At 45.7% G+C, this 26,885-nt stretch overlaps 1 protein-coding gene across 1 annotated transcript in view; it reads right to left on the reverse strand.

The window, feature by feature from the left end:
- The window catches only part of ube2e2 (ubiquitin-conjugating enzyme E2E 2), a 31,571-nt gene extending 7,151 nt beyond the window's left edge, over positions 1–24,420 (reverse strand). The window contains exons 1-4 of the mRNA XM_083989732.1: positions 24,267–24,420; positions 22,483–22,666; positions 21,345–21,395; positions 4,481–4,613 (exon numbers count right to left, since the gene is read on the reverse strand). Coding sequence (XP_083845858.1) covers positions 4,481–4,613; positions 21,345–21,395; positions 22,483–22,658 — 360 coding nt within the window. The 5' untranslated portion in view covers positions 22,659–22,666; positions 24,267–24,420. The remainder of the gene's footprint in view (positions 1–4,480; positions 4,614–21,344; positions 21,396–22,482; positions 22,667–24,266) is intronic.
- Positions 24,421–26,885: the final 2,465 nt, after the last annotated feature.

The raw sequence follows: 26,885 nt of genomic DNA on the forward strand, positions 1-26,885 counted from the left end.
GCAGCCGGTGTATTATATCATTTAGGTTTTATTTCCTGGTGTTCTGGTGGCTTTCACACGGCCTCAGAGAGAAACTCCTCCTGCAGCCAACAGAGGGCGGCACGGCGCGAACCACAATAACAGTTTTGTTGTCACTTTGAATATTGGACTCGAGCACCCGAGTGTAAATTAATTCCCCCCGCCTGTCGCAGTAAACAGCCTCTTCTAACCGCTCGGTCTCAGAAGGCGGCGACGCCTACGCTCTGATGTTACCTGGATTCATACGCTCGCCCTAAAACACTCTCAACAGGGCAATCAGCGCGCGACCTCTGCTGCTGATTATATAGTCCGTCTCAGCTAGGATTGCTGCTTGATGTCCTGACACTTGACACTTCTCCCCCCCCCCCCCCCCTTTGCTGCTCCAATCACCAACATCTGGCCCCTCCTGACCCTGACCCTCCAGAGGAAACCTCTAATGAGCCTTGGCATTCCCAACAAAAAAAAAGAAATCACACAGGGCAGGATGTTATAAATAACCAGCCCCCTCGCCCCCCACCGGCCTCTTGAGACACGGAGCTCCTCTCCTGGCCCCGGTTCAGAAACAGAACACATCCACCTGGCGAACTTGTCAGACCGAGTGAGAGGGCTTTTGTTTTCTCTCTCTCTCTTTTTTTTTCTTTTTTTTAGGGATTTTAAAAGTGAGTCGGGTTTGGGATCCAAAATTCCCAAGCCTGAGGTCTGAGTGCATTCAGCAACTGAGCTCCACTGGAGCGTTTCTATAGTGAGGGAGTGTATGGCAGCTACAGGCCCAAGCGATGCGGTGTGTGTGTGTGTGTGTGTTTGGCTGCAGATCACAGTGTGTCGGAGGGGTAGGAGGTATTGAAGGGGGCGGAAACACTCGAGCCCCCTCTGGCTACAGAAAGCCGGGCCGGGGCCTGTGGATTTGTTTGAGTCTGCTGTCAAACACAGAGCTGGTGGTTCTACAGCACAAAGAGCGAGAAAGAGGGAGAGAAGAGACGGAGAGCGAGCATTGGGAGGGGGGTGTGCATAACAGAGTGAGAGAGAGAGAGAGAGAGAGGGGGGGGGAGGAGAGAAAAAAATGAAGGCCAAGTGAAAGGGTAATCGGGTGCGCTGCAAACTAAAGGGAGATTGGCCCTGACGGTCTCTGTGTTCAATAATGACATCCACTCAACATCTCTAAAGTACGCCGCGGACAACACGCCGCAGAAAACAAGAAAGGGGGCTCCTTCACACGCTGAGCATTAAACAGGTCAGCGTTCGGCGCGACCCAGATTTCAAGCTGAAATCACAACACTTCTTCATGGAACAAAAAGTGTAAAACAAGCTGTGAGGCAGCTGGATCGCAACGCTGCAGCGCTGTGATGGTCCGCTGCCGCACCGCAGCAGCTGATTCCTCACTTTCCCCACGTTACACATCAAGAAGATACATCAAAGTCAGACTGCATCTGTCCATCCACTCGTTCTGCTGTTAGTTGCCCTGATGAGGATTTCTAACCTCTGGGCCGCTGCGACCAGGCCAGTAGGCCACAACAAAACCGTACGATTTAGTAAGAAAAAGTTTAAAGGAGACATATTCTGCCCCTTTTTCCACAAATTCAAATAGCTCCCAGGTGTCTTAAAGACGTGTCTGTGACATGCTGTGGTCAAAATACTCCAAGGATCAAACATCACAGCTCTTTTCATCCTCTCAAAACAGCCCTGTTCAGAACGGCTGGTTTCAGTGCCTGTCCCTTTAAATGCAAATGAACCACTGCTTGCCCCGCCCCTGCTACTGGTCCCAGGTAGGGGTGGTATTGTGCAAATTCAAGTCCTAGTTACATCACTGGAAAACAACTGAGGGAACAGCTCGTAAAACCACATGGATTTTGGGGTCCGGAAGGCAAGACAAACATGTTAAAGAGCTTTCAAAAAGTGATATTTCCGTCATATGTCCCCTTTAAAGGTAGAGTCTGTAGGTTTGTTTGTTGCAGTTTGTAAACACTACATTCAATTTGGGCCCCTCCTTCCCCCATGTTTAACTGCTGTTCACGTTGAGCCCTTCTCCACCTCGGCCTCCAAAGTTCTCTTTTGAATATTTGTTACTACCACCAAGATAGAGACTGGACGCCTTCAAGACTGAAGAAACGGCAGATACACAGATACAGTCGGACCCATCCCGCTGGCAACGGGAACGGGATCCTCGAGGGCTATGGTGCATCGAGTAGGAGGGCCGTGCCCTAGGCAGGGTGAGGCTCCAGCCAGCTCCTCACTCAGACTGTATTTAATTTTCTTTTCTGGTAAGTGTGTGTCCACCATTACTACCCAGCTTAACAGGGTCCAGTCGCTGTCTTGGTGGTAGTTTTTATACAAGCCCACAGCACCACACGTCCAACTTCAGCTGCGCTCTGTCACTGGCTGAGGAAAACACACTTTCAAGCCCAGAAACATCCCGACTAAACCAAAAATAAAATACAGGCAGAGAGGGGTGGGGACTCTGCAGGCACAGTCACTACCACACATAAGTAAAAGCTCATAGACGAAATAAATCCTGTTTAATTATCACCTAAGTGTATATTTAGTTTTTTGGGAAAATCCTACAGACTCTACCTTTACTATTATTGACATCATGGTAATAACCTTGAACTTAGCGCTACCCCGTCACCCCTCCAATAACAATATTGACTTTAAACTACAGTCTGTGTGAGGACGCTGGCTAAACCACAAACCAACATGAAACATGGAATAAATGTTTGTTTTTTTCCAGTTATGTTTTGTTGCATGTGAGCATAAATAGAGTGAGACACCTGGGCCAGATCCTCCAACATGAATACACTGTCTCCAGCTGCTTGATCACTCATGGTTGCTACAGTAGCTGACATTGTAAGAAATCGAGACAAAACTGCTCACAGACGAACAGAAATGTCTGAATCCGGCTCACAGGAGCTTTAATATCAGGGTTTCTCGTTTTCTAGAAGATACCGCATCCTGAGTATGATTTAACGCCACCGTGAGTCTCTAAACCAGGATACTAAACGCTGTCATTGTCAGCCCTGGGCAGGTTGGCAGTTTATCACAGGTCAACTAGAAAAATCATGGCCCACATAATGGAAGATAAAGACACAGTCTGATCTGACATGCTGATATTCTGCTGGGAGAGCAGATTGATGCGAGTGTTTTTGTCGTTTGGGCCAGCGCCCGCCAAAACAACTGGTGATACGTTTCTACAACATCAAACCCTGAGACAGCAGCTCATCAGTTAGATGGCTACTTGGATGTTAAAGGAGTCACTTTAAGTAACAAATGCACAAACGACCTGCCAACTTCACCTCGCTGCATTTCAGCCTCTCATTGGTTTCCTCGCCTGCTTTGATTTACATCAGGGATGAGAGTCAGTAAGATTTTAATGGTACAACTACTTTTATCAGTACTGCTCTTAAATACAGTGCTTTTATCCAAATATATTGTTATTTTGAGAGGATAAGAAAAACATATATACACTAAATACACAACAACTGTACATTCTGACAGCAGTGTGAGCAACAGTAGCTGGTCTGTTGGATGACAGCACAACTCTGCTTGCCAAAAAACTGCCCCTGATGGGAACGCGCATCAGCGGTTTTGCATGAATTTACCTCAAAAACAACTCTGTCTCGTAACGCCCCGTTATTATCTCATAGTGTGGTGAATGTGCAGGTCACAACTTGTCCACCAGAGCGTTTTGGAGTTGTTGGATTGTGTATTTGATGAGTTTGATGAGGGAAACCAAGAAATCCCATTAGCCTCTGTAGTGTAGCTCTGAGCAGCTCACAGCTCTGCTCCGCCGTTCTAAAAACAGCTTGCACCGACAATTAAAGGTAACAAACCTACTCCTAAAAATATAGGGATTATGGCAATGGGACAATTTGCCAAAATGAACTTTCCCTTTAAACAACAAGCTACTGTGAACTTTTATGCAGCAGTGGCAAACAGAAAATCTATCTCCAGTACCAAGACCACATCAGAGACTAGCAACACTACAGTCTCCAAAAATGTAGCTCCCGACAGGACCCGTTTAATTCTGGGCTTTGGTACCAATCCCTCCATCTCAATCTCGATCTCAGCAGCTCCATTATGGCTCCAGCTATTTTTAGTGATATAGCTCTGAAAACTTGCTGTGCACGGCCACGGCCACAACACCAGACAGACACACTGATAAATACAGTGCAGCATTTAGCAGCTCCAGATCCAGATCTAACTCAAAGAAAGAAAACTGGACTAAAATTCACTAGGTGACCAAAAAATGCATGAATGCTTATGTCATCTCCTGGCACCGACACACATACAGTCACATCCACAACAGTGTTCGTCCGTGTTTGTGTGTGTGTGACTACAGGTCAATCTGAGTTTTAGACTTTTCCAGATGACCCACATGTATTTTCCAGGCTTGCCACACCGAGTCAATACCCGGTCGGCTGAACGAGCAAACACATATTTCAACGCCCGTGTCTCCCGGCTGCCTGACCTTGGGGGGTTTGAAGGGGTAGTCTGGCGTGAAGGCGATGTCCAGGAAGAAGACGCCTCCCTCGTACACGGAGCCCGGGGGTCCCAGGATGGTCGACCTCCACTCGTAGATGTTGTCTCCTTTGGGGCCGGCGCTGCAAAAAATTGAAACAAACACACAAAAAGAAAAGATGTGTTAATATGTTAATCAGCACGGCGCGCTGGAACAGACAGCCTGCCGTTCAAACCGCTAGTGGGCTGACAGAGCTTTGGGGGGTGGTGGTGGGGGTGGTGGGGGGGGCTGAGGCTGTAAACGCTGCCTTCTGACAAGTTAATGACGGAGATTTGGAAAAATGCTGTAGCTGTTGCAAGTTTGAGGTTTTTTTTTTTTTTTTTAGTCTGAGGCTATTTTCGAAGGATTTAGATTATCTTTCACATTTTTGATGAGAAGATTAGATTACCTGCTGGTGGGAGTTGAGTTGCTGAAGCATTTCTGACACACTGACAAAACGGCAGTAAACCAGTGCTAACACGTAACTGTAAAACCCAAAAATAGTATGAAAAGGCTTTACATAACAAAGAGGGAGCCTCTGTAAAAGACGGAGAAAATGATTTTGCGTCGGAGCCGGCTGTTTTTCATGAGATGGGTATTTACGCCGAGTGGAGACTGAAGGTCACATCTGTTGTATAGGCCCGGTAATTAATGCCATTTCCATATTAAGGGCTCCCACCCCCCTCTCCCCCTCCCCCCGCTGTTGTTTGTGGTAAGACCCTGAGTTGGCGCCGAGCCAGGAAGAGACCGGGACAATGTCCAGATCACAAAGCTCGGGACAATGAACAATCCCTCCGATTTCGTGTAATTACCAGGGATTGTGTTCCGACGCCGACCCTGAGCTGCTGGCACATGCGCCTTTACAAGTGTGTGTGTGTGTGTGTGCGTGTGTGTGTGGGGAGTGCAGTCACACAGCGTTGGCTTTCACTCAGGGCTGTGATATCTCTGGTCACTTTAACTTAAGAGATAGAGCAGGAGTGTGAGACGTACGGTTCCTTAAAGCAGCTCCACTGTTCAAACGCAGCATCTGGTTCCAGGCATGCCCTTCACAATAGATCACCCTCCATAAATAGAATTTCAGACATTAGATATTTCCTCCCTTCGTCGGCGTCAACACATGCAAATTTCCACTAATCTACTTTGCCACTCTTTGGTACTGTCCTTCCTCTTAAGCCTTCTCTAATGAGCCAATTATGATGACTTCTCTGGGGAATCACGTCAGAATACGTGTCAATCTGAGCTTCTGTGATTTCAGGCACAAAGGAAATAATCTAGGATATAGGAGTGAAAATGAAATAAAAGCACACACAGTGACAAATGTTGGACAGTACCTCTATAAAGCTAATGCTTATAGTGCAGTAACAACTTCCCACAGACACAGAGTGGTTGTTACACACAGATGCCAAACAAGGTGTTAAAGAGCGTGTTCACTATCAACATATTATTAAGTTTTATTTGTATCACCGAGCATTAACGACATCGGCTTTGTTTGTTTTGGCGTACGCGGATTTGTGAGTGCACATGCACACACACACACACACACACACACAGATGTTGACATCTGATAGCCGGCAGCTTGTGCTTGGAAAGCCTGTCATAACAATATAAAGTGAGCTCAAACCACATTACCAAGTGCTGCTCATATTCAGCTGTTCCCACAGTCGTCTGCCGCGCCGTTTAACAGGAGCTAAATTAGAGGAGAAGATTTCAATATGTCGTTCCTCGCTTTACTGAAGGTGGAGGGTCTGGATGCAACACCTCAGGCTGCTCCAACAGAGGCCTGTCCCCGACTAAACCCGAGTCCCAGCTGACCAGCGGTGGGCAGGGATCCTGCCATTGTCTCTCTGCTGATGCAGGGTGACCACAGGGATGAACAAGTTCAATTTAAGGCTTTTTAATACCACTTTAAACCAAACCTGCGATGGAAATACAGACCAAAAGTCTAAATATACTCTAATTAAAGAAAGTGATGTCAGTAGAAGATCTCCCAAGTTTAAAATGCCTTATAATGCAGTCTGCTTCATAAGCATTTCCAGGAAAACCTTAACCACCATGGATACTCACTATTTTCAAGCCACTTATCTCTGAACCTCCATTAACCCGTTTGACTAAACTAAGAAGGCGAGCTAGCAGCGGATACCAGAGATTCTCACAGTGACGTGAATATTTTAAATAGAAGTTCACTATGCCGATTTGAAAGCAATACTTTAAAAGGGATAGTTCAACATTTTGGCAAATTGGCCCATTGCCATAATCCCTATAGTTTTAGGAGGACTCCAAAACGCTCTGGTGGACAAGTTGTGACCTGCACATTCACCACGCTATGAGATAATAACACAACGTTACGAGACAAAGTTGTTTTTGAGGCAAATGCAGAGACTGCTTTCCGGAAAACTGCCCCCAACAGCTCACAACTTGTCCACCAGAGCGTTGTGGAGTTGTTGGATTGTGTATTTGATGAGTTTGATGAGGGAAACCAAGAAATTCCATTAGCCTCCGTAGCGTAGCTCTGAGCAGCTCACGGTTCTGCTCTGCCATTCTAAAAATAGCTTGCACCAACAATTAAAGGTAACAAACCAAGGGATCATGGCAATGGGCCAATTTGCCAAAATGTTGAACTATCCCTTTAAAAAGCCTTTTATCAGTACATTTGTATTAAAGACTTTTTAAGGTCCCCCAGTCACCCTGTGGTGACTGCAGCCAGTCACACACCGTAGCACAGATGCTGCTATGCAACTGCTCTTAATGTGGTGTAATGTAAACAAACTAATGGGAAAGATTTCAACTGTGCAAGAGAAAACACAGCGGTGGTGTGAATTAAGACCAGAGTTAAGTTCCCACTGCAGAGGCAAAGACACTACAGGGTTTTCCAACAAAAAAAAAAAGGTAGACTATGGTTCAAGTTTCACCACAATGGAACAGAACGTCATCCAGCACGACGCCTCAGTGGCCAATCACATGCTCACAAACGCCCGTTTTTCCTCCTGTCCTCCTCACGACAGTTGTGGCAAAGAGATAAAATAAAGGAGTTGCTACTGTGGCAGCTTTCCAGAGTTATAAACATCCTGTTGCTCAGCATAGTAAACTGCTGGGCAGCGTTTTTTAATGTCTAATAAACCTTCAAATTCACAGATTGTATTTCATGTCTGATCTGAGTCTGAGGCAACCGGGCCCCTCTGAACCCCCACCCCACCCCCCACGTGGCGTTGTTTGAATGCATGGCTGTTCCTGGACTGAATGCCTGCCTTAAGGCGTCAGCGTGCTCCAATCTGATGAGCAGCTGGATAGGAATGTGTGCAGATGAGAAAAATAGATACAGTGGGTTCAAAACTCTCTTTCTTTAGTTAATTCTTTTCCATCCTTGTCTGTTTACAAAATCACTTGTGTGGCTCTTCACACCTAAAACCTAGCAGGAGTGTGCGCACCGTTGTTTATAATAATCCCTCTCTTTGACAGACTTTTCGCTTCATCTTTGAATGAGGCCGCTCAGAAGAGTCATCAACGTGTTTGCCTTCAGATGTGGTCAGATGACACATCACATCACACAACTCATTCATTTTGAGCACAACCCCCCTTTACCCGGCGAGTCTATGTGGCTTTTGATTACGAGTCTTCCTTCGGCTTGTAATTAGGCCTGACTGATTGATTGATAGTGTAAATCTTTTCAACTGTGGCTGTACCTAACCGCTCTACAACTCTCTATACAGCTCTGTCAACAGGAAATAATAATAGACGGCTTATTTTCCCTCTTCGAGGCAATCTTCCGTCTGTGCAAACCCAGCGCTTAACGTTCCGTTGCGTTTTATGCAGCGCTCGCACCTCAAGGTAACGCTTCCATTATTGCCGCGCTATTCAAAGAAAGGCTTCCCTGACACCGCGGTGAAAAGAGAGCCGGCTATTCCGTTTCCAAACGTCTCCAGCAGAAGCAGATGCTCTCCTCCTTTGACGCTGATGAGTTTGTAGCAGCGATAATAACTTAGGCATGGAGGGGGAGGGGGAGGGGGTGGGGGGGGGGGGGGTGTAAGAGATGAGCAGGCATGGCAGAGGTCCTCGCTCGGCCGAGAGATTGCTGTAGGGGATCTGACAAGCGCACAAGGGCTGCAGATAAAGGCTAAGTCAATAGCTTGAATGTGCATGCCACCACTGGCTGTTGCTTGGAGACCCTAGTCCCCGTCCCCCCCTCCACCCCTCCTTCCTCCACTCCTCCTCCACCGGCTTGGGCGTTCCTGTGGTGCTTTGTTGCAGCTGGTCGAGGGCCAGCTCATTCAGGTCCTGACGGCGTCGCGCTCGGCCGTTGATGGCGGAGGTGAGAGGAGGCGCGGCCCCCCGGTCGCGCCGTCAGCAGATCTGTAGCAGCGGCGTCGGCCCACGTTTTGCATGAGATTCCGTTAATTAACGCGCCGTTAATGTCATCATTTCATGGCTCACGATTGCTCTGCCCTGGTTAATAGCTTTGCAGAATATCATGCTCCGTAGCTGACATGTGCAATTTATTAATTGCCGGTATTGGGTTATAATACATGTACAGCATTGCAAACACAACTTTGAACCAACAAGCTGGTTTCTGCACATGCCAGGGATGTCACGTCGTGCACGGCTGCAGACTAATTCTCAAAAAAAAAACATTGAATTGATGGGAAGTCAATGAAGGCGTTAAGAAGAACAAACCTACAATAATCTTGGGCCCAGCCCTAAGACTGGAGCTGACAGTTAGATAAATATTACATGTCACTCCTGTCTCTTCCTATCTCCTCTCAGACAGATCCTCCCTGCACACAAACACATGACGCTATAGCTGGTGGAACAGTGCTGCTTATGGGCTTTGTTGGAGGCCGCAATAATAATAACCTCTGTGTAAGTAACACTACATCTGCAGTGCACCGTCAGCCAAAAGCCTGGATTCACTGAGTATTTGGGTCATTTGTTTTCAGGGGTCTGGGATACATTAGAGCGCGGGTGTCCGTGAGAATCTTGCCACTGCCCTGTCCTCCGACATTACGCTCACACAGGAACCCGCTCTGACAGCTGGGCTGCTGCCTCCGCAACACAGCACCAAAATAGTGCATGGCAACATTCACAGTGCTGGGGGTTTGTTTCCAGCTTCTGCAGTTTTAATAGAAATAAGACTTTTCTTTAATATTGTATTATCAGCAGCACGGTTCGGTCACATTCGGTTGAACCCGTGAGGCGGACGATGATCCCGTCTCGCGCCGACCTTGATCAGCGTTTCGCCTCGACAAAAAAAAAGCCTCCTCGCAGCACAGCCAGGGCTGAGAAAGACTGAACTCTCTGAGAGCCAGAGACTCCACTGAGACACGTTTCAGAGGAGGAGGACTAAGAAAGCAGTTTTTTTTTTCATGGAATATAAAGAGGACACTGTGCCGCAGACTTACGTCGTCATTTGTACCTTTCGTTCTCAGTTCCTGAAAACTATCCAAGCTGTGCCTCATAATCACAGACAGCAGTAATCATTTCCATATATATTGAATGACCTTTTACTTCCCATGATACAGTGCAGCGTGTGAGAAAGCCGGGCTGTCCTTTTGCCCGTTTAAAAAAAATGGTCCACATCGCCTTATTTCATAGACGGGACGAGCAGCAGATTGGTGCCAATGCTGAAAGATAACCTTTATCTTGTGGTGTGACAGCTGGACTCATCTGCACAAAATCACTAACCTATCTCATGGTTGTCGTCACCTTGAGACGTTTCCCACAGACGTCAGGGCTCAGGTTGAGTTGATGAAGGAGATGTGAGACAGGCCTGGTGAATTCATGAGGTACGATGCAATGCAATGCGACGCAATGCAATGCGGTACGATACGATACATTTTATTGTCCCCATGGGGGAAATTTGTCTTGGACTCACAGTGCTGCATACATTTCCAGTGTTTCCCATTAAAGGAGAATTCCGGTCATTTTCTATGCATCACGCATCAATATGAATATGACTGCTTTTTTTCCCCATCCACAATCATTTTTTTCCTCCTAAATCCATGTTTTCGTTGCGTTTTTGTCTTTGTTGATATGGAAACAGTCCCGAGCTCGACAGTCGACTAGTAAGGTCTACCCAGGAAGCTAGAGTAAACAAAGGTGTGTGATAAAAACACATGTTAACACTGCTCTCTCATATTAACGGAGTTATGCACACTCTGTGTTGTGTGGTAAGGAACTGGTGGATGTTGCAAAGCATTTGTTGTGATATGTTGAGCATTATATAGAGGCCAAAGTTCATATGATATTGCTTCCACCGCACACAGAGAGAATCGACATAAAAACAAAGTGCCATCGAGAACATATTTAAGAACGGAAAGTGCCAATAACACTAATTGCACATAGGACCAATAATGACAGAAAAGAAAGCACTGCACAACCCTGCAGCCTTCAGAAAAAAGATAAAAGGTAGAATTTATCAAATCTAATTATAGTCATAAATGCTTTTAAAAAAGAGTTTGTAAGATATCCATTCATTTTTAGGGCATTTGAGAATAAATTAAAATGACAGACCAGAATAAACTAAATTCCTACATCAAAGAAAACATTGTTGGCGACCACTATTAAAGGATACGAGAGAGTCAGAAAAACCACAGTTGCAGGGGAACCGGCAGGAACAAACAGGCTTGTGTGTCCTTAAACTGACTGTGTGGGGTAGCATGGCGCTCTCCAAAGAACCGGCTCCAGAGAGTGCACCGCCGAGGCTTCAAAGACCAGTTGTGCCTCCCTTTAAACTTGCCACGTCCGTGCCAGCCTGTCCTAAGCACTAAAAACAGACTGGCAACAGCCAAGTCCGAGTGGGTTTCATCGTCAGCCATTAAAAGGATGTGTGGGGGGATGGGGTTTTTTTTAGATCGTCATTTGTAGTTGGGTTATGTAAAACTAATCACGCAACTCGCAGCCATGTGAGAGGATCTCCTACTGTTGAGAAATATGTGAATTTTCAAGGGAACTATGGAGTTGAATAAAAATGATGTAAAATGCTGTTCTTCAACCTCGCTTCTCAGAAAAACTGTCAGGAAATATTTACTCCCTTCCAAAGAAAGCCTTTATTCACCTATTGCAGCTGCTTCTGATATTGATTTCACAAATAGGGTGAATTTAGTGCCACTGAAAAACATCTTCAAAGACTGCTGTTACTAGTTGAGAACAGCGTGTCTTGTTATTTCTGGATAAAATATGACATGGTATAATCCGCCGGCTGCAGCAGCGGTATGAAAGGTTTCTATAGATTTTTTATTTTACCGGCATAAAAAAAAAAGCAGGTCAGGAATCCATTGCAACCAGCATGAATCCAAGCTGACCCCGGCTGTGAGCTCCGTGAAAGGAGAGACGGCACTTTCTTTTCCATTTTACAGCCTCCTTTCAAGTCTTTAATAACTCACAAGATTAGGTTACACTTTAAATATCAAGTAAGTAGAATGAGCCTTTGATATAACAGCGCACACAAAAAAAAACACCAAACATAAAACCGGTGTGATCCTCGCGCAGGCCGTCACACAGACGGCTGTTTACAGAAGCAGGTAAACAGCTGTCTGAGGAATAAAACAGGGAAGTGGAACTAATAACTAATGTGGATCAGTATGTTTTGGAGCTGGTGAAGACCGCAGAGCACGAATAAAGCCATTATGTGTCATATACGTTTTTTTTTTCCAGTTCATTCCCCACAGGTGCTTTTTATTTAAAAAACTACCGTCATTCAGTTTTAGATCTTCTTTTCCATCAGTGTGGCTGCTGCGGTTATCAGAAGAGGAACTTTAATGAAGCAATCCCCCCCCGCCTCCCACCCCTCCCCCTCCCTCCTCCACCGTGAAAGAGCTCCAAGACCAATTACTGTGCAGCTCAACAGGCGAGGTGACACCTCCTTCCTCTGTTCTCTTGTCTTTATTGTCTCAAATGACATGGTTTGTTTTTTAATCAAGCCTTTTATTGTTCATCTGTACAATGAATACTGCAATTACTGGCCGGACGGTTTATCCACCAACAAGGGGAAGGTGGTGTGAGGGGGGGGGTTGGTTTGAGTAGGTGGCTGCGAAGCTTTCCAAGTGGAAAGGGAATAACACAATTTTATTCTCGCAGGAAAAAAAGCGGCCGCGCACGCTGGGCTCAATCAATCCGAACAGCGGTCAGTATTGAGCTGAGGAAGTGCACTCGGAACGGGAGCTTCGAGGACCGCGGCCTTTCACTCGGGGGAAGTTTGTCCCCACCACGGTTTAAAGTCCTGTTAACAAAGCTGTAAATAAAGCAGGGGGTCTGTTTATTATCCTCAGCCTTCTTTTCTAATTGAGCATGATTCTTCTTGAGCTACAATGCAGATCTTGGTGCAGTAAGCAAAGCTTCCCCCCCCCTCCGTCTTTCTCCTCTGCATCTGAGCTGCTGCATGCAGCCCGAGTGTGATGCAGTGCAAACGTTTGCCTCTGGCTAGGAATGAATAATGCAGAGCATATATCATTACCATAATACACAGGCACTGCATAGAGGAAACAGCACAACATCATGAGTCATAAAAATATCACTTAGCCCAACAAAGCATCGCTGTGCATCCAGGGTGAAGGATGACACAACAACTAATAGTGGAGGGGGGAGAAAAAAAAAGCTGTAGTCTCATAAACAGAGACCTCATGACCCACAAAGCAAAGTTGCACAAAATAAAAGCATTTGAAGAACACATTGTCCTACATATTAATCACAGTTGATGTGGTAGCGTGCAGAAAGCTTTTGAAAAACATTTTCTGCAATATGATGTTGAAAAAAAAAAGTGTGTGTGTGTGTGTGGACGGGTAATTATAAACATTTGCTTTGCTTGAATAAAACAAGTTAGAATTTGTGCTGACATGTAAATCGGTTTTGCGGGCCAGCAGGGACTCACAGGAACAACGCTTCAGGAGAGGAAACTGCCTAAAAAACAGATTTGCCCTCGGGACAAAACTGCAGCCTTGTGCAATTTATGAACTAAATTAGTCAAGAGTAGGATGTTAATATTGTTTAATCTCGCAGCCCTGCACCCAAAGTGTATTCGGCCATAATTAGAGACGGCGTCTTAGGCCTTCCCCCCGCTCTCCGCACGCACAAAGGCACCATGGGCAGCCGTTTGGCCCCCATGGCCGAGGGATTGGACTTATTACCAAAAAGGTCAGCGATGGGAGCGAGCCGAGCTGCCGCGTCTGATACTCTTGGTGGTCTATTCCCATGACGCCGTATTAGTCCTGAGGTTCTTTTTGCAGGTAGAGAAATGGAAGAGATGTGTTGAACAAATCAGCACAGAGACAGAAAGCTTTTCCATTCAAGATGTTATTTGCCGGTTATTATTCATTTCACCACTTAACAGGATGTTGAAGAGTGTTAAACATTTTATCCCACCCCCCCCACCCAGACCGCAAATATGTCATTAAGACACTAAATGTTCTTGGCAGGAACAACAGCATGATTTGTAACTTCACAGGGAAATCCATTAGGTTTAGGAGATCCCAGTCACGAGGGGTAATGGGATCTCAGGCCAATTGTTTACTTGTGAGTTACTGTATTCATTCGCTTGCCAAAAGATTCTTCTGTTTGCGCTGCTGTCAGCCTCACATTATCATTCAGTCATTCTCAATGACCTGCACTGCTTCTGTTGGGGGGGAAAAAAAAAAACAGGCAACACTCCACCACAAAATGTCCACACGCTGTGCTTCACGCTCGGCTTCCCCCACAAACCCATTAATAACACTGCGGACAAATGTTTGCCAGAAAACTACCTCACAAATGAGGACATTGAGAGAATTCAATGACACACATGAATCACGGCAGGCCGCGCTCGCTGTCAAACAAGTGCCGCGGTGGAAAACATTAAGGATAAATTAAACTCCGTGGGCCGGTGTCGGAAAGGGAGAGCATATGTTTGCGTCGTTTCTATAGGGGACAGAAATTTATTTCTTTTCCCCCCCGCTCAAAACTTTTTTTTTTTTTGCGGAGGAGAGCGATGATGAGGGCGGATTGGTTCGCTCAGGAGGAAAATTATTTTCAGCGCGTGTTTCATGGGTGCGCTTCCCGAGAGCGGCGGCCGCAACAAATCAGCACAATCCGGTCTGGCATCGCCCATCTGTACGGCGTGACATCCTTCTGCTCTACTACCTGGCTTCACATATCTATCTGTGGATCAGACTGTTTCTCCAGGTGCAGCATTCCTCCCTGTCTCTTGTTTGATCTGTATAGATAGATATACACACATTTTCACCAAGTGTTGGTAAATTAGAGGTGTAAGAAAATATCTTTACACTGAAATAGAGCTATATTACATTTTGCAATACTGTATCGATATTATTTATTAATAATTTACATGCAGACATTCACGGCGATGGATCATTTTTGGTTTGCATTTACACTCTGACTGATGGTTGGCAGCAGTCATTCAGCCATTAACTCCGCTCCAACGGAACAATGAGATCTCGCGAGACTACAGGTCTGTGGCTCATCGCATGCTCAAGTGTTAGCTTAGTTACCACAAGCAAAAAAGGAAAAAAAATGGCCATATATTGTATTGTTGCCCCTGTATTATTTATTACCTCTTATTATCACTCCTACAATCAAATCACAAAATAGAGATTCAAACCTCAACATTTGAAATACCACATAATTGTCAATTTGGTGTAATAGCCTACAGCCCTAATAAAAGAGGAATGACATTGGCTGAAACTATTATCAGCATCGACTCTTTTATCTATTATTAATCAGTTTAATATACCAGGCGACTGTGTTTTCTATCACCGAAGAAAAAGAGAAGCATCAAATATACATTCGAGATACCAGGAATGATGAATTTAGAGCTGCAATATTAAGCCAAATGATCAATGAAAGGCAAAATTAAATCATAACAATTTTTAATCCAACTAATTATTTCTGTAATTTCAGTTGACATTTTAAAGTTAAAATGTCAGCCATTCTTTGATATCAGCTTCTCCACTGTGAGAATTTTCTGCTTTTCTTTGTTTGGTATTATTGTTAAATTAATCATCTTTTGGTTTTGATCACACAAAGACCGACATTTCAATTAATCTTAAGCATCCACAGTGGTTCATTGTTGGCAACTTTGCTATTCATTTGCTTTTGATTCCTCAATTAATTAAGCCTTAAAGGGTCTGTATATACTGTATATCACCTCACAATAGAAAATATATGACTTATATATGACGTATACTTATATAAAAACCTTGTTTACAGTCAGTAGTTGCTCCTTTGTTCTTCATTTCAGAAGCATTTCATTACCTTTTAAAAAGGTCAATTTTGCAGATGCCCCCTCATTAGTCACTGACCCTGCCTTTATGTAAATATGCTTTACAGCCAAGCTCCCCAAGAAGACCCCTTTCCCTTTTTATTTATTCTGCTTGGTGAACAAAGCCATTCTGATTCGGAGGTGGTGGCCATGAAGGCTCTCAGGCTGCTCCGTCGATGGACAGGACCTTCTCTAAAAAGGTCAGGGTCCTGCCAGCATCAGACCTATAGTTCATCAATATTTATAAAGGCGGCGATTATGGAACAAGAAATCGATTAGGGCGGGCGATTCATCCCGGGTCAAAAAATGTGGCCGTCATTCTTTCACATGCTTCAAACTGACACGACGTCCAAAGGGATCCGGATACAGTGATCAATTAAAAAACACCCGACAGGCGCTCGTGGAGCTCATACCTCCTCTTCCTCCAGCCCTGTCCCCACGCCCCCTCATGAATATTGATCACCTCCACCACCCCCCCCACACACACACACACACACACACACACACACACTCTCCTGCTGTGCTTAATGGCAACACTGTGAAAAATGATGCTGGGTGTGTCACTTGTGCATAATCCCCCCGGGGCATGGCACAAAACTAATACGCAGCCAATCGCAGACGTGAAGATGATCCCATCAGCGAGAAGAGAATTAGAGGTCGAAGCTCCGATGATGAGACTGTCTGATGATGATGATGATGATGATGACGATGGAGATACATTCATGCCAAAGCTTGAAGCCAGAGAGCATGTGATGGAGTGGCCAGCTGCGAGCGACCTTTTCCCCCCCGCAGCCTGAATGATGTCATCGGGGAGTGACAGCTCTGTTTTGGGCATCGTGGGGGCATTACATCACACTGGGGGGAAATTCATGGACCCAAAGAAGGCCATTTGTTCCAAGTAATACAGCTCAGCTGAAAGAGGATTGACATTTGACACCGACTCCAACTGAAGACTATTTTCACCATTGATTAATCCATCAACTATTAACCCTCTTGTCTATAATATGTCAAACAATAGTGAAAATGTCTGCTTTAAATGTCCTCCAGCTGACTCGCTCATCTTTTTTAACGCTGCATCACACGCGCGGCCGTCAGTCCTCAATCGAGTGCACGTTTCAGACACTTTTACGGGGGTCTTGTTCTAAACGGAGTCAGCTGGGAGCGTTAAAAAGTCAGCTGGAGGCGGCGAGATGAAAAGCTGCGAGCGACAGCTGTCATTCCCGCCAGGAAATATTGGTGGCTGCTGCTTTTATTATTATTTTTTTTTTCTTCTTCTTTTTTTATTTACTCCTGCCTCAAATCAAGGCGCAATTACTTCAAAACTCGCCATCACTTGTGGGGAAATCTGCCAGGGATACGTAAAAGCGCTCGGCGGAAAAGGCTTCAGTTTCGCAGCAGGAACAGCTCGCCGTGCGTAGATGTGTATTTATACTGCTCAAGTGCTTTCAGTCGGTACTTCATGAGCTGTTCTGTGATTTAGTTTTTTTTGCAAATGACTCTTTCGCTGTATCAAGTCTCCCTCCGCCTTATCTGCTTCCACTGCAGTTAGTGGTTTCTTCCATTTCCTAGAATGACTTGTGACAACCTGACAAGAGGAAGGGGGTGAACTTGTTACTCAAAATGCACCATGGGTTCGCGGCTGCATTGCATTTAATCTATTTGAGCTGCCTTGGGAGGACAAATTGGTATCTCTGCCTCTTCTTTTGCAACAGATAATTCTGCTGTGACTGCTGAACATCAGTGAACAATGGCTGCTTCTCTTTAAATTCAGATGGGCTGACACCAAAACCTGACATTTCCTATTATGTTTCAGGCAGCTGAACATTGTTTTGCTCGCGCTCCATTGTCGACGTGGTGTTTTTGTTTGTCCATCTGCGAGAGAGGGGAGGCAGAGGCAGAGCTGTTATTTTAACGACGTCAAGGTGTCTCTGTTTGGATTCCTGCTTGATGTATTGGCGCTGGTGGATCGGCATCACAAGGAAGGAATAGTAACAGCTCATAACAGTGGCAGCCGGAGCAGCGCAGCAATAACAAACACGGCTGAAACAATCGCTGTAACTCAGTGGCCAGGAAGTATATTGATGGTAGGGAATATGAGAGTGAGAAGCAGAAAGGAGCATTATGTGTCAGAGGAGAAAAGATACTGGAAAGATGGGACATTATCATTATTTCAGTTAACAAATGAACCAATCTCTTTCTATGGTTGCGAACAGACAAACTTGTAGTAATGTCAGGTAGAGCAGAAAAAATTAATCATAAGCTATTTTCATAGTCACTTAAATCTGAATTAATGAGTTCCATCGCCTCAGATTGTGTCGATTCTCAGCTTTTACATCATTGTTAATTGAATATCTTCTGGTTTTTGGACTGATCAGACAAAAAGCAGCAATATGAAGTCATCGTCTCTCTCTTTTTTACCATTTTCATGACAAAACATTTTGATGTGATCATTTTGATACTCAAATCACTTTCTAGGCAAAACATTTTCCAGCTCCAGCTTCTGTCTATTCCAGACTGAAAATGAGCACGATGAAGACGGATTTACACACTTATTTATTCATGGATTCATTAGCAAAATGATCAATAATGAAAATAAGTGGAAGAATGTAATCAAAAGCCATGTGAGCAAAACCAGGTGACCGTCTTAGGTACTTGACCACAGTTTTCCTTCACAGCTCCAAATAAAGACACTCTTATCAAAAAGTGAAACACCCTCTGTGTGTGACTGTGGAGCAACACTACACTTATAGATGATTGCAACACCAAGTGGAATCTATGAATGTTGTAATTTGGGAATAGTCATAAGCCTGACATCTTCCCCTTATTAGTTTATCTAAGAATTGTTTTTATTCCCACTAAAAAGAATCACAGCAATGTGTGATGCAAGGGGGGAAAACGCCTTCAAAAAGCTGCTTCATTTGCATCAATAGGTGTAAAAGCACAGGCTGCCTGACTGTACAATACACCTGGAGTGTATGACAGTGAGAATAATTGCCATGTCAAATCCTCTTGGGCTTCAACATGCTTCCTGTTGGTTTAATGTATGACAACTGCCAGAGCGACAAGCGAGCTGTCATAAAGCTCAGAGTGAGATAAAGCTCGGAGACAAATTTAAATACTAGCTTGTGTTTTTCCCCCCCCCAAGTAGTGACATGGCACTAAAAGTATGTCTGTTCACACACTGTATGGAAAATTGATTCTCTTTTTTAAACAAAAAAAAACTGCTTAGGCTTTGATATTTCTGATTCCTCAGAGTCACAGAAAACACAAGTGAGTGAGTGGTTTATCTGAACAGATGGGTTATTCTAACAACACTTGGTGCTTTTAACAGCGACTGAGGGTTAACACAGTAACCTCAGATGGATGCTGCGAGTAAGAGTGTGGGCGTTTTATTAGAGACTTATCAAGTGGGCATCTCCTGCCACAGATGTTTCACTAAATTAGATCCTCAACACTTTGAGGCGTTCAATGTAAATTCTGGCTCTCTACGCTGAAAGACACAGAGCTGTGTGTGCGTGTGTGGGGGGGGGGGGGCTCTCCATCTTACAGAGGGGAGACGCAGCCATGGCGGCTATATTCGCCAAGAGAGGCTGTAGGTGATACGAAGGAGACTGCAGGTTTTAACTACATCACGAGGGTGGGCAAACCGTCTCTGGCCGGAGTGGCGAGGCGACGGAGTGTGAGGAGGGAGGGGGGAGGGGGAGGTGGGGGTCTGCTCAGCCAAGAGACGGATGAGATGACATCCATCAAGCGGCCTCCCGGCGCTGCGTCTGTTGAATGTGCCGAAGTGAATCTCTTTAACACAACTCTCTCTGTCTGCCTTCTGTAGGGGAGGGAGGGGGGAGAGAGGGGAGGTGGAGTGGAGTGGGGGGGAGGGGGGGGGGCAATAGTCTGTGACTCCATTTGTAGCCGGGAATGAAATGAATAACCTTTCGGGGCTAACCTGGCCGGAAGCGAGGAGCGCGCCGCATACAAATGACAACACCGGCTCTCTCTCCGCGGTGTGCGCCCGTTCATGCGAGAATGTAAATGGCGCTGTGATTTTTTTTTTTTTGCATGGGAAATTTTCAATATTTGATGCATCTGAACCCCCCACCCTCCTCCCTCCACACCCCACCCCATCATTGTGAGCCAGACGGCTAATCTGTTGGGGTGCTATCACAGAAAAATACACACATTATTAGATCCTGATATCATTTTTAGAGTATAAAAAGGGAACACACACACACACACAGAAAAAGGATTATCTTGAAGAAGCTTAATTGTTTCCCAGGCAACTAGTTCCCCACTAAGACGATGACTGTGAAATTTCCGCTAGCGATTATTTTACTTTCAAATGACTTACTCGTGTCCTCCAGCTAAATCCTTCATGTGAGCCAACCTAGTTTTTTTGGGAGGGAGGGGGAGGTGGTGGGTGGTGGTGGTGGTGGTGGAGAGGGGGGGGGGGTTGAAATAGATTAGAGTCCTCGAGGAAAAACAACATCTCTTTTAGCCCCCGGTACAATAACAAAACTGGGCTGTGAGCTGAATGAAAAGGTTAGCTCAATGTTTATGGTTAATGATGGTGGGGCTTCTGATGAGACCCAGCAGGGGTGATTAATTCATGCAATAAACAAGCCTGTCTGGGGTGCAGTAATTCCAAATGGCCAGATGAGTCATACAAATCTGTTTTCCTTAATCATTTTAAGCAGGTGCCTATGAACGACTACGGCCCGATCCGAAACGGTCAGAAAAGCGCCGGCGTCTCCCACAGGTGTCCTCACCTCAGTCTTCCAATTTCTTTCTTCATTTTGCGCCAGAGTGCTGATTCAGAGAGTAAATAATTACTGCGCCGTAATCAAAACAAGAGCCATAATCCACAACAGTGTCACTTTGTGTTGTTTTAAGTTAATAATAAAAGCAGGGCTGGCTCTTGCGCCACATCCCCAAAAAAAGGCACGCCTTTTTTTTTTCTCTTTTTTTTTTGCGTCACGTCAAGAGAAGACTGATGCACATGTGGTCTGCCACTCGCCTCGCAACCGTATCTCTTCCTCAAAGGGCTGTAAGCCACGGCAGTAGCACACAATAACCATTGTCTGTGGTAAATCCCCCAGCAGAGCGAGAGGAGTGAAGGGGATGGCGGGGAGGGGAGGGGAAGGAGGAGGAGGAGGGGGGGGGGGGGGACACCACACGAGAATCGAAACAGGTTTTAAAGTCACACTAGCGCTCGTTTTCCACCATTTCAGCGCAATCTTAAAAAGCCCTGCGTTGTAGGGCGCGCATCGTGCAGCCGCAGCCACGCCAGAGCAGGGGGGGGCGGGGGGGGTTTACATTCGCTCTAATTCACCTGAGATTAACATCTCATCAAACAAAACCCCCCCAAAAAAAGCCAAACAGCATCATTACAGGAGCCAGAGACAAAAGCGAGTGTATTACAGAGCGGCCTTCCTTTTTTTCCCCCTCTTTTTTTTTTTTTTTTTTTAAAGAGACAAGAAACCTTGAGAAGGAGCACATTTCTTCTGTCTGCATCCATTACAGCCCGAGCGCCTGTACTGTACATGGACGCTTCTGAGTTATTAGAGAAATGCTTTTGAAAGGGAGACATCTCCTTACCTGCAGTTTGGAGGTGGGTCTAGTGTTATTTCTGCGAGCTCTTTCTGAATCCTGGAAGAGAGAGATCACACGGTTAAAAATCCATCTTTGGAAGGGGGGGGAAACACTTCCAGATGACAAAAGCTCAAAGAACAGGCAACACTGTGGCACATGCAGCCTGCGTAAGGAGGTTCATTTTTCCTTTTAATCCATCTTGAACCCTTTAAAACTTTCAGTACATGTGCAACACAGCGCCGATTACTAATGGATGTCAGGGCTGGGAGTTTGTCGTGCGCGAGTTTAGCCCGGAATATAACGCAGGCGACGCACAGGAAGTTCTCATATTGTTGTTTTTGTTGTCATTCGTCTTGTGTTGGCTGAAACAAAATGAAGAGCAACACCAATAAATACGACAGCTTTGATAATCTGCAGCAGATAACCGTGCAGAACGATGACTCAGATGGTGAAGGGCATCCGAGTGCAAACGCTGCTGCTAAACTCACTTTCACATAAACACAGCACTTCAGACAACAAGAGAAGGCCTCTCCACGTTACAGTCGCTGTGCTGAAGGGACTCTCAGAGACCCCCGCTTTCAAGTCGAGCACAGACACACAAAAAAGAGGAGATGCTGGTAGCATCAGTCAGTCGCCGTTAAAAAAAGAACTCGGCGGCCTCGGCCAACCCCCCTTTTGCTCAACCGGTTGCATAAGTCTGTCATCGCCTGTCTTTTTTTGGGAGTAAGTGCTGAGACTGGTGGAGGTAAGTGTTGTGGTGGTGATGGCGGTGTGGGAGGAGAGGAGAGCAGAGCGCCGCAGAGCACCAGGGCAAATCCATTCAAACAAACAGGGCTGGGATGGGATGGGAATATCTCTTTCGGATGACAGCGGTGACACTCCGGTGCCGGGGCCGCGCGCGAGTTACCACCTATCCTGTAGGTTTAGTGTCGTGTTGAATTGTGTGGATGTTTGAAATGACAACGCGTGTGGGACTCTAGTCTTTTTATATAACTTCACACCTCCGGGGCACAAGGAGAGAGGCCTTTTAGTTTAACAAACAAGCCCTCTGCAAATGCTGCGCTCCAGAGCCAGATTCAGGATTCTTTCTTTCAGGTTTGTGTTTGTTTTTTTTTGTCTGTTTGTTGTTGTTTTTTTCTTTTACCTCTTGGCACTAGTTGAAAGTTTAGCAGCAGTTTTACTCGAAATCTTGGTCTCTTTCTTTTTGGGCTGTGCTTGCTCTCGCTCCTGCTCAGGTGGTACCGATTCCCTTTGTTCAATGTCTGAGCTTCCCCCGCTGGTGCTGGGGCTGTCGTCCGGTCTCTGTACTTCGCTGGACATCGTGGGCCCTGCCAGGGGGGAGAAGAAAAAAAAAAGAGAAAAAAAGTGAACGTCAAAGTAATGTCATACCATGACGTGCAAGCACACCAAAGAACGGTTTCCACACCAGAGGGCAATAACAGAGGGTATAATAAGATCACACTGCTTGTCTCTAGAAGATTTGAAGGGTGAGACGGGTTTAGTTTGATAAATCTAAACCTGGATGTGGATGATAATTATGATGATGATGATGGTGATGGTTATAACTGGAAGGGATGTGCTGATGAAAAGACATTTGTCAAAGCCTGTGAATTACACATGTATAGGTCCCCTGTTTAATAGGTTTTAATAATCCCTTCACCTAATGAGCTACTAAGGACTGTACAATCCAGGCTAATTGTTTGGAGGACTTGAAATGAGTGGCTTTGGCCTTCATCTGGAAACCTCATGTTTGACCTGTACCATACCCCCCACCCCCCCACATTTATGTGGAAAGAAAGGGGATAATAGGGTTATGGGTCAATGTTGTGACCCAACAGATAGATGGAGCGCGTTAACAGCCCGTACGTGCACATTTAATCCACGACAGATCAAAAGAGATACTTGAAAAACGAGGAGCACATCCGTGAAGACGAGCACTGCCCCGGTTGTTTTTTCCTTCTTTTTTTGTTAAACATTAATTCCATTAAAACCTTCGACAAAGACTGAACGGCTACAGAAATAAAGATGTTTCACTTGCAACAGAGAAACAGAGAGGAGACGAGCCGTGTGCTCGGTAAGAAGTTAATGAAAACGATGAAGTGGAGCGAGCGGCGGACAGCTCGCCTTTCCCGTGGGGGTGGGGAGGGGAGAGGGGGGGCGTTTCACGGTGATGATAGGGACATCACCGGCCGACATGTACCCGGTTCAATAGCCGTTAGAGATGCCGGGGTCGACGAGGAGACGTTATAGTCCTCCCCCCGAAACAACAACGGGGACAAGTTGAGACGTCGGCGTGCAGCCGGACAGAGCAGCCCCGGTGGGTCCACGTTAGTGGGCAACGAAAAACACACAATAGGGGGGCGACCGGGAAAACCGGAGCGGAGCCATCCTACAAAAGAGACCGTAAACATTACTGGAAGCTAGCTAACGTTGCGAGGCCGGGAGGAGGGGAGGGGGTGAGGAGGAGGAGGAGGGGGAGGCGGGAAGTAGGGTACGTTGCATTAGCGCTGTGGGGTATTTAAAAAAAAAAAAGAAAGAAAAGAAACAAGGGGAGAGCAGCTACAGGCCTCTGTGTTTTAAACTCAGTGGAAATACGCAGAGGAGAAGGCGTTTCTGCCGACGGCGGCGGGGCTGATGGAGGACGGTCAGCCGAGCAGGGCCGGCGGAGCGGCGGGGGGGAAACGTGCGGGTCCTCGGCGGTTGTGGAGTGGTCCACATTGTCCGTTGAAGAGCAGTGACCCTGGCTCGGCACAAAGGGAGGCTCGTCCCACACGTCCACCACCTCCCCCCCTTCTCTCTCTCTCTCTCTCTCTCTTTTCCTCCTCCTCCTCCTTCTTCTTCTTAGCTGGAAAACGACACTTTTCACGGGACATTTACCTACTTTTCGCGTATGTACGAGGGGCGGCTGAACGCGCGGGTCGACATTACCTGGCGGCTGGCCGTCGATGCTGCAGATTCCGCGTCGTAATCCCAAGGTACCGAGAAAAGTATATCCTCACACACGGCCGTCTGCTCGCTCCCGTGTCCTTGCTATTTAACTGGAAGGTAGCAGCAGAAAAGCGATTACAGAAAAACCGAGGCAGCCCCGGACCGCCTCCATGCGCGCTCCCGACATGCGCGCGTTTGCTCGTGCACGTGGTGGAGCTGCAATGGAGAAGAAGAAGCCTGCGCGAGGCCAGGGCAATCATGGCTCAATGAGTTAATTAAAATACTAAAAATAAAGATGGCAACAAAGGCTGCTTCTGTTACCGATCAAACTGACATCGTGTAAAGAAAAACGCACGCGGGAGGGGGCGTTACCAGAAATTATGGGGTCCATGTGTGCAGGAAATGTTGGCCCCCCTGCATTTTTGCTCTCCTCCCTTGTTTCAGTGCACAGGAGTATTGAGTGGCACCATGGGCTCAGTGTTAATATTTATCATTTAAAAAAAGTGCACTCTCCATTCTCAATTGCACATTAATCATGATGTGAAATGGGTGTGGATGTCTGACAAACGCATAGGGGTGCACCATATGCAAAAAAACATATTATATGGTAATATATTGCAATTGTGATATGAGAGTGAATTGTGTTTTTCATTTTCATTTTAAAATATAAAACTGTGGGTGTGATTGTTGGTGAGCATTGTACCAAAGCATCTCTGCAGCAACACAACACTTCTGGCACTATCAATGCACAACAATGTTATGACATTGCAGCTCCAGCAGCCTGGATGTTGTAACTTTGATAACATTGCGATTAATTGTGTAGCCATAATGGAGCATAAGGAGAGAAAAAAAAAAGCAGTGGCAGAAGAAAAGTGACTTTATTGTGCTGAAGGAAACATTTCTTAGGCACAAACAGTCCCTGCTATATAAAAAAAGAATAAAATAACATTATATGTGCACAGACTACCATGAACAAATTGCAATCTGACCTTGTACAAATCACATACATTTCATGTTAGGATGAAAAAAAAGATCAGTATAAAAAATAACAAGCAATTACAGAGGGGACCATCTTAGGTTAACTTATTTTTCAGTGCTTTGATGGACGGTTAAACCTTTGGTCCCACTCCTTTCTGACAGTGGAATTCACAAGGTTGCCTGCACTTGTTATTTACTACTATTAATAATAGGCTAATGCTGCTCTGTGCAGCACCTGTTGCTCTTTAAGTTCTCCAGAACAGACAAAATAAGTAATTTATCTCCATATTTAAACAGTATAGTGTCCCCTCTCTTCTTTATGACATCCATCTTTTCACCTCACCTTTCAGTGTCACAGTTTTTACATTTTTTTAAACAGGAACTAGTTCTCCTCTAGCATAACCTGGCCCCTTTACGTGCTCACAGGATTTAATGCATGGTCTCCCTAACACTCGGCTTGCCACGCTATTGTGGCAGAACCCTTTTCTGTTAATCCATTCCCAAACCCTGGAAGAGCGCAGCGGAGCTCTTTGCTTGACAGAATTGGATGGAACCGTCAAAGCACAATGGAGGAAATGTGAACTTCACTGCTCTAATGAGCGAACGGCAGGCAGTTATCTGAACCGAAATACAAAGTTTAGGTGTCTCCTTCTTCGAATTTAGAAAAGAATTGCTCCAACAGTAAATATGATTCAAGGATGTGTGTGAGAGCTGCGTAAATGCAAGTCTACAGGGCAGCGGAATGCAGCCTATAACACCGTGTCCTAACACATTATCTGCCGCGAAACTCATTCATTTCACCAATATTTTGTTATCTATATCTATCTATATCTAGTGCTATTCCCCTCTGAGGCCGGGGTTAGCTGTTATCAACATCCGGGGTCTGTAGGTTGACCTACTGACCTCTGACCTGGATGATGTCATCTCCGACCGCAGTACGGCGCGGCTTGTTGCTACCGCTAATGCTACGGTTCTTTTCTGCGTGTTTCCGACTTGTCAGAACAAAATGAGCAGCTGGATGAAGTTCAGCTTCCACAGGCTTCCTCTCTGCAACCTGGACTCACTAAAGCTCTGGCTAGTTGTGCTAAAAATGGACCCGAATGCCAAAGCGGAATCATTATTATCAGAATGAGCCGCGCGGCGCTCAGAGATGACATCATCCAGGTCAGAGGTCAGTAGGTCAACCTACAGACCCCGGATGTTGATAACAGCTAACCCCGGACTCAGAGGGAATCAATAGCACTGGCGTATCATGACAAAATGTTGGTGAAAGGAACGAGTTTCGCGGCGGATAATGTGTTATTTAGAGGCTGCATTCCACTGCCCTGTAGACTCACATTATATGGATATACGCGGCTCTCGGCTGGATCTAAATTCATCAGAACGACTTGTAATGACACCAAAATTATCTGGGTGAGTAAATGATCGGATTTTATGCTAGAAATAAGGTCCAGATTGTGAAAAACGGCAATTCCCCTTTAAAGGATTTTGGAGGTTAAGAGTTTAAAAAAGTGGCATGTGACAATCATCACTCTTGTAACCTTTCACATCTTAACATCACATCTTTCACATTTGAATTCTCACTGCAAACCGGGGCCTAAAATGTAATAGTCAATCAGAATGAGGATCATGGTTCCCCTG

This window comes from Trachurus trachurus (genome assembly GCF_905171665.1).
Source record: "Trachurus trachurus genome assembly, chromosome: 16".
NCBI classification, from domain to species: Eukaryota; Metazoa; Chordata; class Actinopteri; order Carangiformes; family Carangidae; genus Trachurus; species Trachurus trachurus.